This window comes from Pristiophorus japonicus, chromosome 5 (assembly GCF_044704955.1).
Source record: "Pristiophorus japonicus isolate sPriJap1 chromosome 5, sPriJap1.hap1, whole genome shotgun sequence".
In the NCBI taxonomy this organism is placed as follows: Eukaryota; Metazoa; Chordata; class Chondrichthyes; family Pristiophoridae; genus Pristiophorus; species Pristiophorus japonicus.
The window spans coordinates 37,216,765-37,232,614 of NC_091981.1; the positions used below are offsets into that span (position 1 = coordinate 37,216,765).

General features: G+C 41.1%; 1 protein-coding gene across 1 annotated transcript in view; it reads left to right on the plus strand.

Moving 5' to 3' along the window:
• Positions 1-15,850, plus strand: part of LOC139264063 (collagen alpha-6(VI) chain-like) — a 151,635-nt gene that overhangs the window by 115,222 nt on the left and 20,563 nt on the right. The window contains exons 30-34 of the mRNA XM_070880161.1: positions 8,262-8,324; positions 12,703-12,738; positions 12,836-12,872; positions 13,609-13,623; positions 14,146-14,639. Coding sequence (XP_070736262.1) covers positions 8,262-8,324; positions 12,703-12,738; positions 12,836-12,872; positions 13,609-13,623; positions 14,146-14,639 — 645 coding nt within the window. The remainder of the gene's footprint in view (positions 1-8,261; positions 8,325-12,702; positions 12,739-12,835; positions 12,873-13,608; positions 13,624-14,145; positions 14,640-15,850) is intronic.

The window sequence follows — 15,850 nt, forward strand, 5'->3', positions numbered from 1 at the left end:
GAGAGCCACCAATTATGATGATCAAAAAAAAACAAGCAATAGCTACCGATTTAAAAGGGAAAAGCTGAACCAATTAAATCACTCCCAAAATTAGGTGGGATTGTTTGGATTTCTCTCCGAGCTGAAATTGTAAACATAAAAGTAACATTTATAATACAAGAAGCCCATAATAATGGCGCAGTTCTGCATGAAATACATATCTCATTCATAGCAATGTTTGCAAAATGCTGTAAGACCTTGCAAATAATTTTCTCAAGAGAGACATGTTCCTGTGTTATGAGCTTGACTCACTTTGAAGTATGTGGTTGCAGCTTGAATTACTGAATTGGGCTTTGCTGCTCCTTCTTTCCAGAAAGGCGCATGTTGTCGATGTTGATCTTGGCCAGTCCTTTTGCCTGTTTCATTTTCACTCCAAATATCAGTTCAGGATCCTTCCCTTCTGATTGTGTAGATCAATGGCGAGCATGTCTGTACTTGCTGTTTGTAAAGCTATCTGTTCCACTGCTGTGCTCATAAAGTGATATAGCTCTCCCTTAGCACATTCATATATTCTCAATTACAACGGAGACAGAATTTCCTAGAAATAATGCAATACCAACTAATATAATCCAGCTTAGCATGAGTAATGCCACAAGAAATCCACATTACATTGCATCTAACATTTGTTTTTCCCCTCACACTCCTGATATATCACTAAAATGTAATGCTCTTTATCTGAATACACACAGCGTTCATAACAAGATAGATGAATTGATGGCATTACAGAGACGTAGTTGCAAGGTGACCAAGACTGGGAACTGAATATTCAAAGGTATTTGACAATTCGGAAGGATAGACAGAAAGGAAAAGGAGATGGGGTAGCTCTGTTAATAAAGGAGGAGATCAGTGCAGTAGTGAGAAGTGATATTGGTTCAGAAGATCAAGATGTAGAATCAGTTTGGGTGGAGATAAGAAATAATAAGGGGAGGAAGTCACTGGTGGGTGTAGTCTATAGGTCCCTAACAGTAGCTACACTGTCGGACAGAGCATAAATCAAGAAATAATGGAGGCTTGTAAGAAAGGTACAGCAATAATCATGGGCGATTTTAATCTTCCTATTGATTGGAAAAATCAAATTGGCCAAGGTAGTCTTGAGGAAGAGTTCATAGAATGTATCTGGGGTGGTTTCCTTGAACAGTAGCAAGAAATATAAAAACAGATAGTAAGAACTTCTACATATATATAAAAAGGAAGAGGGTAGCTAAAGTAAACGTCGGTCCCTTAGAGAATGAGACTGGGGAATTAATAATGGGGAACAGGGAAATAGCAGAAACTTTGAACAAATATTTTGTATCGGTCTTCACGGTAGAAGACACTAAAAACATCCCAATAATAGATAGCAAAGGGCTATAGGGAGGGGGAACTTAAAACTATCATTAAAGAAAAAGTACTCGGTAAAATAATGGGACGTCCCCTGGACTTGATGGCCTGCGTCCTAGGGTCTTAAAAAGAAGTGGCTGCAGAGATAGTGGATGCTTTGGTTGCAATCTACCAAAATTCCCTGGAGTATGGAGCGAATTGGAAAACTGCAAATGTAACGCCCCTATTTAAAAAAGGAGGGAGACAGAAAGCAGGAAACTATAGACCAGTTAGCCTAACATCTGCCATTGGGAAAACGCTGGAGTCCATTATTAAGGAAGCAGTAGCAGGACATTTAGAAAATCATAATGCAGTCAAGCAGACTCAGCATGGTTGTATGAAAGGGAATTCATGTTCGACAAATTTACTGGAGTTCTTTGAGGATGGAACGAGCAGGGTGGATAAGGGAGAACCAGTAGATGTCGTGTATTTGGATTTCCAGAAGGCATTCGATAAGGTTCCACATAAAAGGTTACTGCACAAGATAAGAGCCTACTGGGTTCGGGGTAATATATTAGCATGGATAGAGGATTGGCTAACTAACAGAAAGCATAGAATCAGGATAAATGGGTCATTTTCCGGTTGGCAAATGGTATCTAGTGGGGTGCCACAGGGATCGGTGCTGGGCCCTCAACTATTTACAATCTATATTAATGACTTGGATGAAGGGACCGAGTGTAATGTAGCCAAGTTTGTTGATGATACAAAGATGGTTAGGAAAGCAAGTTGTGAGGAGGACACAAAGAATCTACAAAGGGATATAGATAGGCTAAGTGAGTGGGCAAACATTTGGCAGATGGAGTATAATATGGAAAAGTGTGAGGTTATCCACTTTGGCATGAAAAATAAAAAATCAAATGATTATTTAAATGGAGAGAGAGTACAAAATGCTGCAGTACAGAGGGATCTGGGGGTACTTGTGCATGAAACACAAAGTTAGTATGCAGGTACAGCAAGTAATCAGGAAAACAAATGGAATATTGGCCTTTATTGCAAGGTGGATGGAGTATAAAAGCAGAGAAGTCCTGTTACAACTGTACAGGGTATTGATGAGGCCACACCTAGAGTATTGCGTACTGTTTTGGTCTCCTTATTTAAGGAGGGATATACTTGCATTGGAGGCCGTTCAGAGAAGGTTCACTCAGTTGATTGCTGAGATGAAGGGTTTACTTATGAAGAAAGGTTGAGCAGGTTGGACCTATACTCATTGGAGTTCAGACGAATGAGAGCTGATCTTATTGAAACATATAAGATAGTGAGGGGACTCGACAAGGTAGATGCAGTGAGGATGTTTCCACTCGTGGGGTAATCTAGAACTAGGAGACATAGTTTAAGAATAAGGGGTCGCCCATTTAGAACTGAGTTGAGGAGGAATTTATTTCTCTGAGGGTCGTGAATCTTTGGAATTCTCTGCCCCAGAGAGCTGTGGAAGCTGCGTCATTGAATATATTTAAGGTGAGATAGACAGATTTTTGAACGATAATGGAGTGAATCGTTATGGGGAGCGGGCAGGGAAGTGGAGCTGAGCCCAAGATCAGATCAGCTATGATTTTATTAAATGGTGGAGCAGGCTCGAGTGGCCAAATGACCTACTCCTGCTCCTATTTATTATGATCTTATACCATGCATGAAAGACCATACTTTATTTTAATGATTGCTGTGTATCTGTAACAAGAAAGAAAGCCAGTCATTTAATGTTGGGTGCTTTTGTCATGGAGCACTAAATTGTACAAGCATTTTTTAATCAGCACAGTTTGGAACATAGGAAGGTTCATAGGAACAAGGGTAGGCCATTTAGGAAGGATATTGGCCTTGGAGAGAATGTAGTGTAGATTTACCAGAATGATATCTGGATTCCAAGGATTAAATTACGAGGAAAGATTACACAAACTAGGATTGAATTCCTGGAATTTAGAAGGTCAAGGGGTGATTTGATTGAAGTTTTCAGAATATTAAGTGAACTGATAGGGTAGATAGAATCTATTTCTGCTGGTTGGGAAGTCTAGGACTAGGGGGCGTAGTCTAATAATTAGAGCTAGGCCTTTCAGGAGTGATATGAGGCAACACTTCTACACAAAGGGTCGTAGAAGTTTGGAATTCTCTGCCTCAAATGGCAATTGATAATTTTAAATCTGAGATTGATTTTTTGTTGACCACAGGTATTAAGGGATATGGTGCAAAGGTGGGTATATGGAGTTAAGTCACAGATCAGCCATGATCTCATTGAATAGTGGAACAGGCTCAAGTGGCTAAATGGCCTACTCCAGTTCCAAAATTCCTATGTTCTTGCTCAACTCTTCAAGCCTATTCTGCCATTCAGTTAGATCATGGCTGATCTGTATCTTAATTTCATCTGCCCACGTTGGTTCCGAAACCCTTAATATCCTTGCCTAACAAAAATTTATCAACATCAGTTTTGAATTTTTCAACTGACCTAGCTTCAACAGCTTTTTGCAGGAAGAGAGTTCAGATTTCCACTGCCCTTTGTGTGAAGAAGTGCTCCTGATATCACCCCTGAAAGGCTAAACTCTAATTTTAAGATTATGCCCCCTTGTTCTGGACTCTCCCACCAGAGGAAAAGGTTTCTCTCTATCTACCTCCTTTAACCATCTTAAAGACCTCAAATAGATCACCCCTTAATCCTCTATACTCAAGGGAATACAAGCCTAGTCTATGCAACCTGTCCTCATAATTTAACTCTTTTAGCTCCAGTTTCATTCTGGTCAATCTGTGCTACACCTCTTCCAAGGCCAATATATTCTTCCTGAGATGCAGTGCCCAGAACGGAACGCAGTACTCCAGATGGGGTCTAATCAGAGCGCTGTATAGCTGCAACATAACTTCCATCCCTTTGTATTCCAGCCCTCTAGAGATAAAGGCTAACAGTCCATTAGCCTTTTTAATTATTTTGTGTACCTGTCCATTAACTTTTAATAACTTTGCTATTTAGACCCCTAAATCTCTCTGCTCATCCATGGTTCCTAGCTTCTCACCATTTAGAAAATACTCTGATCTATCATTCTTGGGTCCAAAGTGGATGACCACACATTTTCTCACATTGAACTCCATCTGCCACAGTTTTGCTCACTCACTTAATTTATCAATGTCCTTTTGCTCCCATCTATACTATTTACTGTGCCACCTGACTTGTTGTCATCAACAAACTTAGATATATGGTTTCCTATTCCTTCACCCAACTCATTTATAAATATAATGAAATGTTGTGGCCCCAGTACAGATCCCTGGGAGACACGATTAACACATCCTGCCAATTTGAGTACATACCCATTATCCCTACTCTGTCGTCCATCTTCTAAACAATTTCCTATCCAAGCCAATATGTTGCCTCCCATCCCATGCACTCTTATTTTAGTTAACAGTCTCTTATGTGGAAATTTGTTGAATGCCTTCTGGAAGTCCATATAAATAACGTCCATCGACACTTCCTTATCTACCATGTTAATTTCCTCCTCAAAAAATGCAACTAATTTTGTTAGACATGACTTACCCTTTACAAATCCATGCTGGCTGTCTCTGAACAGTTCATATGTGTCCAAATGCACAGTCACTCTGTCCCTGGACAACGTAGACTATTTTCCATACCTCGGGAGCCTCTTATCAACAAGAGCAGACATTGACGACGAGATTCAACACCGCCTCCAGTGCACCAGTGCAGCCTTTGGCCATCTGAGGAAAAGAGTGTTTGAAGACCAAGCCCTCAAATCTGCCACCAAGCTCATGGTCTACAGGGCTGTAGAAATACCCGCCCTCCTGTACAGTAGACACCTCAAGTCGTTGGAGAAATACCACCAACGATGTCTCCGCAAGATCCTGCAAATCCCCTGGGAGGACAGACGCACCAACATTAACGTCCTCGACCAGGCCAACATCCCCAGCATCGAAGCACTGACCAGACTTGATCAGCTCCGCTGGGCAGGCCACATTGTTCGCATGTCAGACACGAGACTCCCAAAGCAAATGCTCTACTCGGAAATCCTTCACGGCAAACAAGCCAAAGGTGGGCAGAGGAAATGTTACAAGGACACCCTCAAATCCTCCCTGATAAAGTGCAACATCCCCACTGACACCTGGGAGTCACTGGCCAAGACCGCCCTAAGTGGAGGAAGTGCATCTGGGAGGGCGCTGAGCACCTCAAGTCTCATCGGCGAGAGCATGCAGAAACCAAGCGCAGGCAGCGGAAAGAGTATGTGGTAAACCTATCCCACTCACCCTTTCCCTCAACGACTATCTGTCCCACCTGTGACAGGGACTGTGGTTCTCATATTGGACTGTTCAGCCACCTAAGGACTCATTTTTTGAGTGGAAGCAAGTCTTCCTTGATTCCGAGGGACTGCCTATGATGGTGATGAATAACAGATTGTAATAACTTCTCCACAACTGACGTTATACTACTAGACCTATAACTTGCTAGTTTATCTCTCTTACCCTTCTTAAATAATGGAGTGGTATTGACAGTTTTCCAATCCAAGGGGACAATACTTGAATCAAATGAGTTTTGGAAGATTACTACATTAACAATTACCTCTTCTCGTAATACCCTGGGGTGGAAACAATCGGGTCCTAAAACATTGTCCATCTTTAATCTTATTAGTTTCTCCATTTTGTTACTTATATTTAATCTAGTTAGTTCCTCCCTTGATTTATTTTAGTTTTTCTTGTATCTCTGGCACTTTATCCACACCCTGTGAAGACCGATACAAAGTAACTATCCAGTAATTCAGCCATTTCCTGCTTTCTTTCCCAATAAACAATTAAACTCTTTTGACTTGAGGCTTTGCAGCTTGCTATGTGGCCTTAGCAGCAGAATAGTACAGTGTATTCTTAATTTAATGGCATATTAATTAATGTCCTAAATTGAAGTTTTTTTAGTACTAAATTCCTACTTTCAACAACAACTTGCATTTATAAAATGTAAACGTCCCAAGGTGCTGTACAGGAGCATTTTCATACAAAATTTGACACACAACTACAGAAGGAGATATTAGGATAGGTCAAAGAGATAGGTTTTAGGGAGCATCTAAAAGGAGGAGAGAGAGGTAGAGAGGCAGAGAGGTTTAGGGAGGGAATTCCAGAGCTGGGGTAGCTGAAAGCACGGCCACCAATGGTGGAGTGATGGAAAATGAGGTTGCACAAGAGGCCAGAATTGGAGCGCAGAGATCTCGGCAGGTGGGAGGAGGTTTCAAAGATAGCATGGGACAAGGCATTGGAGAAATTTGAATGCAAGGATGAGAATTTGTTATTTCTATTGCTTAAAAAAATGATTGGATGATACCAATGAATGCAAAGAAAGACACAATGGCTCACATTTTGATGTGAACATAATAGTGAAGCAAACAGCGCCACTGTTAATTATACGCAAATTGGACAGCACATGCACAGTTAAACACGAAAACCCAGAAGTTGCTGACAAACTTCTGCAAGCTGTGTGAAAACAGCATCTCGCCATCTGGCTTGCCATTAAAATCTATTGAAAAATGTGAACTTCCTGTCATAAATACAGACTAAACTTGCCAAAAAAAGTTGTGACGTTTCCATTTTAACTGCACTGTAAGTCTTAGTTACTGCCAAACGATCTCTGGTACTGGACATTAACTTTTAGACGTATTGTGTCTCATTCCTTCAGGTTTTAATTATTGTTGGAAATTTTAAATAAAATTTTTTCTGTCTCTTTTATCTCTCGTTCTTTATCCAATCTTTCTTTCCCTCTCTCTTTATTCCCCTTTCTGTACTTGATTTGACATTGAATTCACTAATCTAACTTATACTTCCTGGATCAGACTCTGCACTGCTCATTAACGATTTTTCAATCTGATTGGTCAAGGAGTTACACAGTTGCTTACCTGTTCTCACAGGTCCCAGATGCCCTGTAGAGGATGTTGCATCATTTGGATGTCCCACTGAGAGAAACTTGGCATGTAATACCCCATAGAAAGTTTATGGGCAAGTGCAGGTCTAACGAATGGCGCGTTTGTCATTCGCCATTCAGAGCTAAGTCTGGCCCAATATTTAGTGAAAGTTTCTCATTGAACTGGAGCCTGGAGTTTACCAGCTCTTACAACCAGCTTCTAGCTGATGTTAGTAGCTTAGAAGTAGCAACAATGACCTGCATTTGCCTATTTAGAGCAGTGTCCTTAAAGGAACAGGCTTGGTTAGCAGATAAATCACACAAACGTGCTCCAGTCTCCAGAGAACATGTGAACGATGGCACAGGAGATGCACTAATATCTGTAAGCTGTTATGTCCAGCATGCAATGTGTTCATTACTTCAGGTACTACCCTTAATATGCAAAGTATATGTTCCCCTCCCGCACTTTTGCACCCCAGAAACCACCCTCCCCCAGCAACAGCAGAACCGCTGACTAACCATGTGCAATGTCATGGAAGGTACGTTTATGTATAAAAGTCTTGCATCTAACGTGTACCCATCATATTCCACCCATCTCAAAGTGTCACGCCTTGTTACAGAGGAACAGCAAAATAAATGCAGTGACTGACTCGGAGTCTGAAATATGCAAACAATTTGCAATTGCTCTCTGACTGACCTCAGCAGCTTCTAAGCGGCATCACCTGGATTTTGCAAATTCAGGACTGTGGCCTTAAAGGGACTGACTAGATGTTTAAGCAGCCAAACATGGTAACAGTACTCCAGACCTCACACAGATTGTGAGCAACTCCACTGGAGATCTCAAAGATGGTTATAATAAGTAGAACTACTATTAAAGGTGCCTCATTAAAACATGAATTTAATTATATAATGGATTTAGAATCGAGCAGGGATATTTTAAAGAAAGTGAAAGTACTTTACGGTTTCAAATGAATAAAGTTTGATCTTTCTGTTTGAGGGGGATTCTGGCTATTCTGGTGACCCGGGAGACCCAGGAGAAGCGGGACGTCCAGGAGCAAGGGTAAGGTGCCCAGTTACTTGGGACATAGAAAACTGAAAGCCTTGTTGCTGAATTATCTCCAGTGATTGCTTGTGCCATATTGTCATTTATATTCCATTTGCAAGTCTAATAATATTAGGGATTGGGAAAAGGATTTAAAAAAAAAGAAAAATGTTTAAACAAAATAGCTTCCCCAGCAAAGCTGCTTAACGATACAAGTGTGAGAAGGTTCTTTGTACATGAAACACAACACCTTTGCCTGTTTAAAATAATCTGAGTCTGCTAAAGTTGATTTATTTTATTTTTTCATTATTGCTCCTCAGCATACTGTAATCCTTTGCTGTTCCCACAAGCCAGTGAAACATGTGCTGCAGCAAGGGAAGTTTGTACTTGAAGCCAATTTATAAAACACAGTGCTGGTGAGACCTGTCAATACTGTATGTTACAATCAGGTGTGTCAGATGGGAGAGCAGACACTCTGCAGAATAGCAAATGTAACAAGGAAAGGAACATAGGAACTTTTAGCTCTTTGAGCTTGTTCTACCATTCCATTTAACCTGAACTCCATTTACCCGCCGAGGTTCCATATCCCTTAATAACCTTATCTAACAAAAATCTCTTTTATAAAATATGTGACATCTGACTCACCGCGAAAAATATCATGGGAGAGTTTTCTGACCAATAAGAATTTTAGTCTGGGATGATAACCTTTTAACTTAACCATGGTAAGATCACAGTCTGGATAATTCAGGTCACCATCTATATTTTCCTTGCTAGAATGGATGGTCTTGAGGATTTTCCCTGTACGGTTACCAAGCTTATCAAGCTGAACACAACCTTATTTCTTAGAACAGTATGTTACAGAACCTACAAGGGAGCAAGCTACCTTAGATCTGGTCCTGTGTAATGAGACAGGAATAATAAACGAACTCCTAGCAAAAGATCCTCTTGGAATGAGTGATCACAGTATGGTTGAATTTGTAATACAGATTGAGGGTGAGGAAGTAGTGTCTCAAACGAGCGTACTATGCTTAAACAAAGGGGACTACAGTGGGATGAGAGCAGAGTTGACTAAAGTAGACTGGAAACACAGACTAAACGGTGGCACAATTGAGGAACAGTGGAGGACTTTAAGGAGCTCTTTCATAGTGCTCAACAAAAAGATATTCCAGTGAAAAAGAAGGGAGGTAAGAAAAGGGATAACCAAGGAAATAAAGGAGAGTATCAAATTAAAATCCAAAGTGTATAAGGTGGCCAAGGTTAGTGGGAAACTAGAAGATTGGGAAAATTTTAAACGACAGCAAAGAATGACTAAGAAAGCAATAAAGAAAGGAAAGATAGATTACGAAAGTAAACTTGCGCAAAACATAAAAACAGATAGTAAAAGCTTTTACCGATATATAAAACGGAAAAGAGTGACTAAAGTAAATGTTGGTCCCTTAGAAGATGAGAAGGGGGATTTAATAATTGGAAATGGCTGAGACCTTAAACAATTATTTTGCTTCGGTCTTCACAGTGGAAGACACAAAAACCATGCCAAAAATTGCTGGTCACGGGAATGTGGGAAGGGAGGACGTTGAGACAATCACTATCACTAAGGGGGTAGTGCTGGACAGGCTAATGGATCTCAAGGTAGACAAGTCCCCTGGTCCTGATGAAATGCATCCCAGGGTATTAAAAGAGATGGCAGAAGTTATAGCAGATGCATTCGTTATAATCTACCAAAATTCTCTGGACTCTGGAGAGATACCATCGGATTGGAAAGCAGCTAATGTAATGCCTCTGTTTAAAAAAGGGGGCAGACAAAAGGCAGGTAACTATAGGCCAGTTAGTTTAACATCTGTGGTGGGGAAAATGCTTGAAGCTATCATTAAGGAAGAAATAGTGGGACATCTAGATAGGAATAGTGCAATCAAGCAGACGCAACATGGATTCATGAAGGGGAAATCATGTTTAACTAATTTACTGGAATTTTTTGAGGATATAACGAGAGGTGTACCGATGGATGTGGTGTATTTAGACTTCCAAAAGACATTCGATAAGGTGCCACACAAAAGGTTATTTCAGAAGATAAAGGTACGCCGAGTCAGAGGAAATGCATTAGCATGGATCGAGAATTGGCTTGCGAACAGAAAGCAGAGAGTCGGGATAAATGGGTCCTTTTCGGGTTGGAAATCGGTGGTTAGTGGTGTGCCACAGGGATTGCTGCTGGGACCACAACTGTTTACAATATACATAGATGACCTGGAAGAGGGGACAGAGTGTAGTCCAACAAAATTTGCAGATGACACACAGATTAGTGGGAAAGCGGGTTGTGTAGAGGACACAGAGAGGCTGCAAAGAGATTTAGATAGGTTAATCGAATGGGCTAAGGTTTGGCAGATGGAATACAATGTCGGAAAATGTGAGGTCATCCACCTTGGGGGGAAAAAAAAAAAACAGTAAAAGGGAATATTATTTGAATGGGGAGAAATTACAACATGCTGCAGTGCAGAGAGACCTGGCGTCCTTGTGCATGAATCCCAAAAGTTAGTTTGCAGGTAATCAGGAAGGCGAATGGAATGTTGGCCTTCATTGCGAGAGGGATGGAGTACAAAAGCAGGGAGGTCCTGCTGCAACTGTACAGGGTATTGGTGAGGCCGCACCTGGAGCACTGCGTGCAGTTTTGGTCACCTTACTTAAAGAAGGATATACTATCTTTGGAGGGGGTACAGAGACAATTCACTAGGCTGATTCCGGAGATGAGGGGGTTATCTTATGATGATAGATTGAGTAGACTGGGTCTTTACTCGTTGGAGTTCAGAAGGATGAGGGGTGATCTTATAGAAACATTTAAAATAATGAAAGGAATAGACAAGATCGAGGCAGAGAGGTTGTTTCTACTGGTTGGGGAGATTAGAATTAGGGGACACAGCCTCAAAATACGGGGGAGCCAATTTAAAACCGAGTTGAGAAGGAATTTCTTCTCCCAGAGGGTTGTGAATCTGTGGAATTCTCTGCCCAGAGAAGCAGTTGAGGCTAGCTCATTGAATGTATTCAAATCACAGATAGATAGATTTTTAACCAATAAGGGAATTGAGGGTTATGGGGAGCAGGCGGGTAAGTGGAGCTGAGTCCACGGCCAGATCAGCCATGATCTTGTTGAGTGGCGGAGCGGCTCGAGGGGCTAGATGGCCTACTCCTGTTCCTAATTCTTATGTTCTTATGTTCAGCAACATTGAAATGATGAAAGATAAGCTTGTCATAACTGCAAGCACATCTAAAAGGCCAAGGAGAAAATATTTCTTCATCTAATTAATCGGAGAGAAAAGGGAGGACTGATCTTCATTGGATTACTACAGTGACGATGATCGTCCGTCAGCTCATTTATTAAATATTTTCAATTGCTTGAATTCATAGGAATATATCTATATGGAAGGCTTGCTGAATAAATTTGTGAAAGATTGTGCTGATAAAATAGATTTTAAGCCATCACCACATACTGAACAGGCAGCAATGATGTTCACACAATTTCAGTGTCAGAGAGTTAACATAATGCCAACAGAACCAGCTCTTCTTTGAGAGTTAGAAATCGTTAATGGAGAAATTTATTTTATCAAGGTCCATCACCAACTTAAAGACCAGTAAGATGATCTGAATCTTATTCCAAGCAGATGTGAAATCATGCTTAAACCTTCTGGTGAGAGGAAAATACTCATTCCAGTACAAATAAACTTCCCCCAGATTGGAGTTGTTGGAAGGCAGTGCGATTTGACTGCATCATCTGATGTGAAACAGAGTAAGGATAAGCGAAGTGAGAAGAACTTTGTAGTTGACCAATAGTGTAGCTTGTTGATATTCCATTGCACTGTGATGTGTGGTAGAAAGCCAGGATCTCAAACCTGTGATATCCTACAATGTGATGTCCTGAATGGGAATGGAGGGCAGGAATTTCCCCAAGAGGAAGGGAACATTAGATGGTGGAACAACCTGTTCTGCTCTCAACCACCTCGAAGTGCAAGTTACAGCGTAATATTGATAGAGGCCTAAGAATGAGCTGCTTGCTTGGCCTTTCAGCTGAGAATGACTTATGACATGGAACTAAAATGACAGTTCGGCAGCGTGGAGAGGGGTAAATATTAAAAAGTAGAGTTCTCTCTGCCATCTGACAATCTTACATTTTCAATCCTATTTTGCATGAGATTGAAAAGAACACTGTAGTCATCAGCCTTGTGCTGAGTGGGTTGTTACTGAAACATTTACCGTAATAATAATTGAGAGCCCTTACTCTCCACCATGCTTACTTTGAGCGAGGCTTCCCCACTGGGGGCACGAGAATACTCCTTAATCCCAACATTGCCTGTGTACAAACATAATAGGCAAAACTGCTAAGGAGCTTTTCATTTTCTTGTCATTCCAGGGCCTCAAAGGGCCACCAGGGATCACACCTATGAAAGTAAGTTATTTTGAGCACATGGTCAAGTGCAATTTCATACCAACCCAGAATTTAACTCTAGTTACCAGATCGTGAATTCTCCATTTTTCTATTACAGCCATGTGAACTTGTGTCATATGTTCGAGATAATTGCCGTAAGTAGTTTAATTCTTCATTGAGTCATAACTTTTTTTAAGACAAAATTGTTAGTTTTAATAAGTTCTAAGCTGTACACTATAATCAGATGTGACTTTATATCTATGGGATATCTACAGGATAATAAAGACATTGGAGTTTGTAAGATTGTTAAACATTGAGGTGGGCATGTGATGAATCTCCCAGGTGACCAAACTCCCAAAAGACCTATGTCTCAGAGGGCCAATCTTCTCAGAGGACCGATGTCCCCAGATGACTGATGTCCCCAGATGACCGGTCTCTCATTGACTGATCTCTCCAGATGACCAATCTCTCCAGATGACCAATCTCTCCAGATGTCCAATCTCCCCAGATAACCAAACTCCCAGATGACCCATCTCCCAGTATTCTCCATATTTAATTTGTGTTTGATGGTTTTTTGGTGCTGAGAAAAACCCAGTTGGATTCCAAATCTATGGAGGAAAGATCGTTTAGACCATTCCATTACACATAACACACACAGGAAATCTTACCACGTGGGTCCATTTCTTCACTTGCCTAACGTAACTGTTGCTTTGTGAGCTATACTACATGGCACTGTACCAGATAAGGTGAGGCAATCCTTCTGATAAAAGCAAAGAATGTGAGATGCCTTTATGTTACTAAAGTTCACTCCTGTAGTGATGCATAATTGCTAAACTGTGGTGCTTATATTCAAAGGAAATAATTATAGCTTTTCCCCTTTTCTCCCTCTAGCCTGCTGTTCATCAGGTCAGTGTTCTTCCTTCATTTAATTCATTTATCATTTATCATTAATTCATAGGTGTCAGCTTTGGCTCAGTGATAGCACTCTCATCTCTGAGTTGAAGGTTGTGTGTTCAAGTCTCATTTCAGAGACTTGAGCACATAATCCAGGCTGACACTCCCAATGCTGCATTGTCAGAGGTGCTGACTTTCAGCTGAGATGTTAAATCCTGTCTTCCCTCACAGCTGGATGTAAAATATCCCATGGTACTATTTCAAAGAAGAGTTTTCCTGGCTAAAATTTTATCACCTGGCATCACTAGATTAAAACAGATTATCTGGTCATTATCACATTGCTGTTTGTGGAAGCTTGTTATGTGCAAATTGGCTGCTGTGTTTCCTATATTACACTATGTGGATTAATACATTTATTGGCTGTAATGCACTTTGGGAAGTCTAGAAGTCATAAAAGGTGCTATATAAATGCAAGTCTTTTTCTATCCTTGTATTCATTCACTAATTGTTTGAACGAACGACCTCTTGTTTCAGGAGGAACAGAGTGTCCTGTATACCCCATCGAGCTGGCGATTGCTTTGGATATGTCTGCGGATATCACACAAACCATATTTAATAGAATGAAGAGGATGGTCATTAATTTTGTGCAGGATCTTAAAATCACCGAAAGTACCTGCCCGAAGGGAGCCCGAGTGGCGATTCTTACCTACAGTTCCACGACAAATACATTCATCCGATTCTCAGACTTCAGGAGAAAGCAGAAACTTATAGAAGGACTACAAAATCTAGTTTACGAGAGGTCAACCAGCAGGCGTAATATTGGCGCGGCGATGAGATTTGTTGCGAGAAATATTTTCAAGCGTGTTCGTGATGGTGCTCTTGTCAAGAAAGTAGCGTTATTTATTACGAACGGTCCATCTCAGGAAACGTCAGTGATCACGACAGCTGCCCTGGAGTTCAGCGCCTTAGACATCACTCCAGTTGTCATTTCTTTTAATAATGTCCCTGAAATTCAACGTTCCTTCGAGGTGAGAGAACTATCTATATGATATATTTAAAATATTACGTCTATATGCACTTCCGTCAACTTTTCCTATTACAAATGTGCAAATAGGAATTCATATGAACTTCTCATGTAACTGGTGGGAGGGTGTAATTACAGTGTGACAAGTTTATATAGGCAGTTTCCATTATAAATTCGGACATAGCAATTTATAATAGTAATACCAAAATAGGGACAGACTCTATGGGCTGTATTTTAAAGCAATGTTGAGGGTGTTGGTGCTGATAACCCATGGGAAACACAGAAGTAAATGCAGCACGTCTGGAAGTGGCTTTTTAACAGCCATCTCATTATCATTATACTTCCAGGTTTCCCGTCCAATTAGAATCATAGAATGGTTACAGCACAGAATGAGGCCATTTGGCCTGTTGAGCCTGTGCCAGCTCTCCGCAAGAGCATTCAGCTAGTCCCACTCCCCGTCCTTTCCCTGCAGCCCTGCAATTGTTTTCTTTCAGGTACTTATTCAATTCCTTTTTGAAAGCCATGATTGAATCTGCTTCCACCCCCCCTCTCAGGCAATGCATCTTTGATTCTAATCACTTGCTGCGTAAAAAAGTTTCTCCTCATGTCGCCTTTGGATTTTTTGCCAATCACCTTAAATGTGTGTTCTCTGGTTCTCAACCCTTCTGCTAATGGGAACAGTTTCTCTATCTACTCTGTCTAGACCCCTCATGATTTTGAACACCTCTATCAAATCTCCTCTCAACCTTCTCTGCTCCAAGGAGAACAACCGCAGCTTCTCTAGGCTATCCACATACCTGAAGTCCCTCATTCCTGGAGTCATTCTCATAAATCTTTCCTGCACCCTCTCTAAGGCCTTCACATCCTGAATTGGACACAGTACTCCAGTTGAAACTGGACCAACATTTTATAACGTTTCATCAATTAGCATCAGCGGGCGTGATAACGACTCGCATGATGCGATTTTCAATTCTAGTATTTAAAGGGATGGTCCAAACATGTAAGTTGAAGAAGTTTGGAGTTGGGATGGAGAGCCACAGATCTGCTGGTATGGAGTCAAGATGGGTAAAGGTTGCACCCCGCTTCAACGCTGCCTCCCTGGATGTGCTGTTGGAAGCTGTAAAGGCTTGGAGGGAAATACTGACTGGAGGAAGAAGGTGACACAAAGCAGGGATGATTGGAGGTTGCCGAGGAGGTGAGCAGCAGGAGCATGGT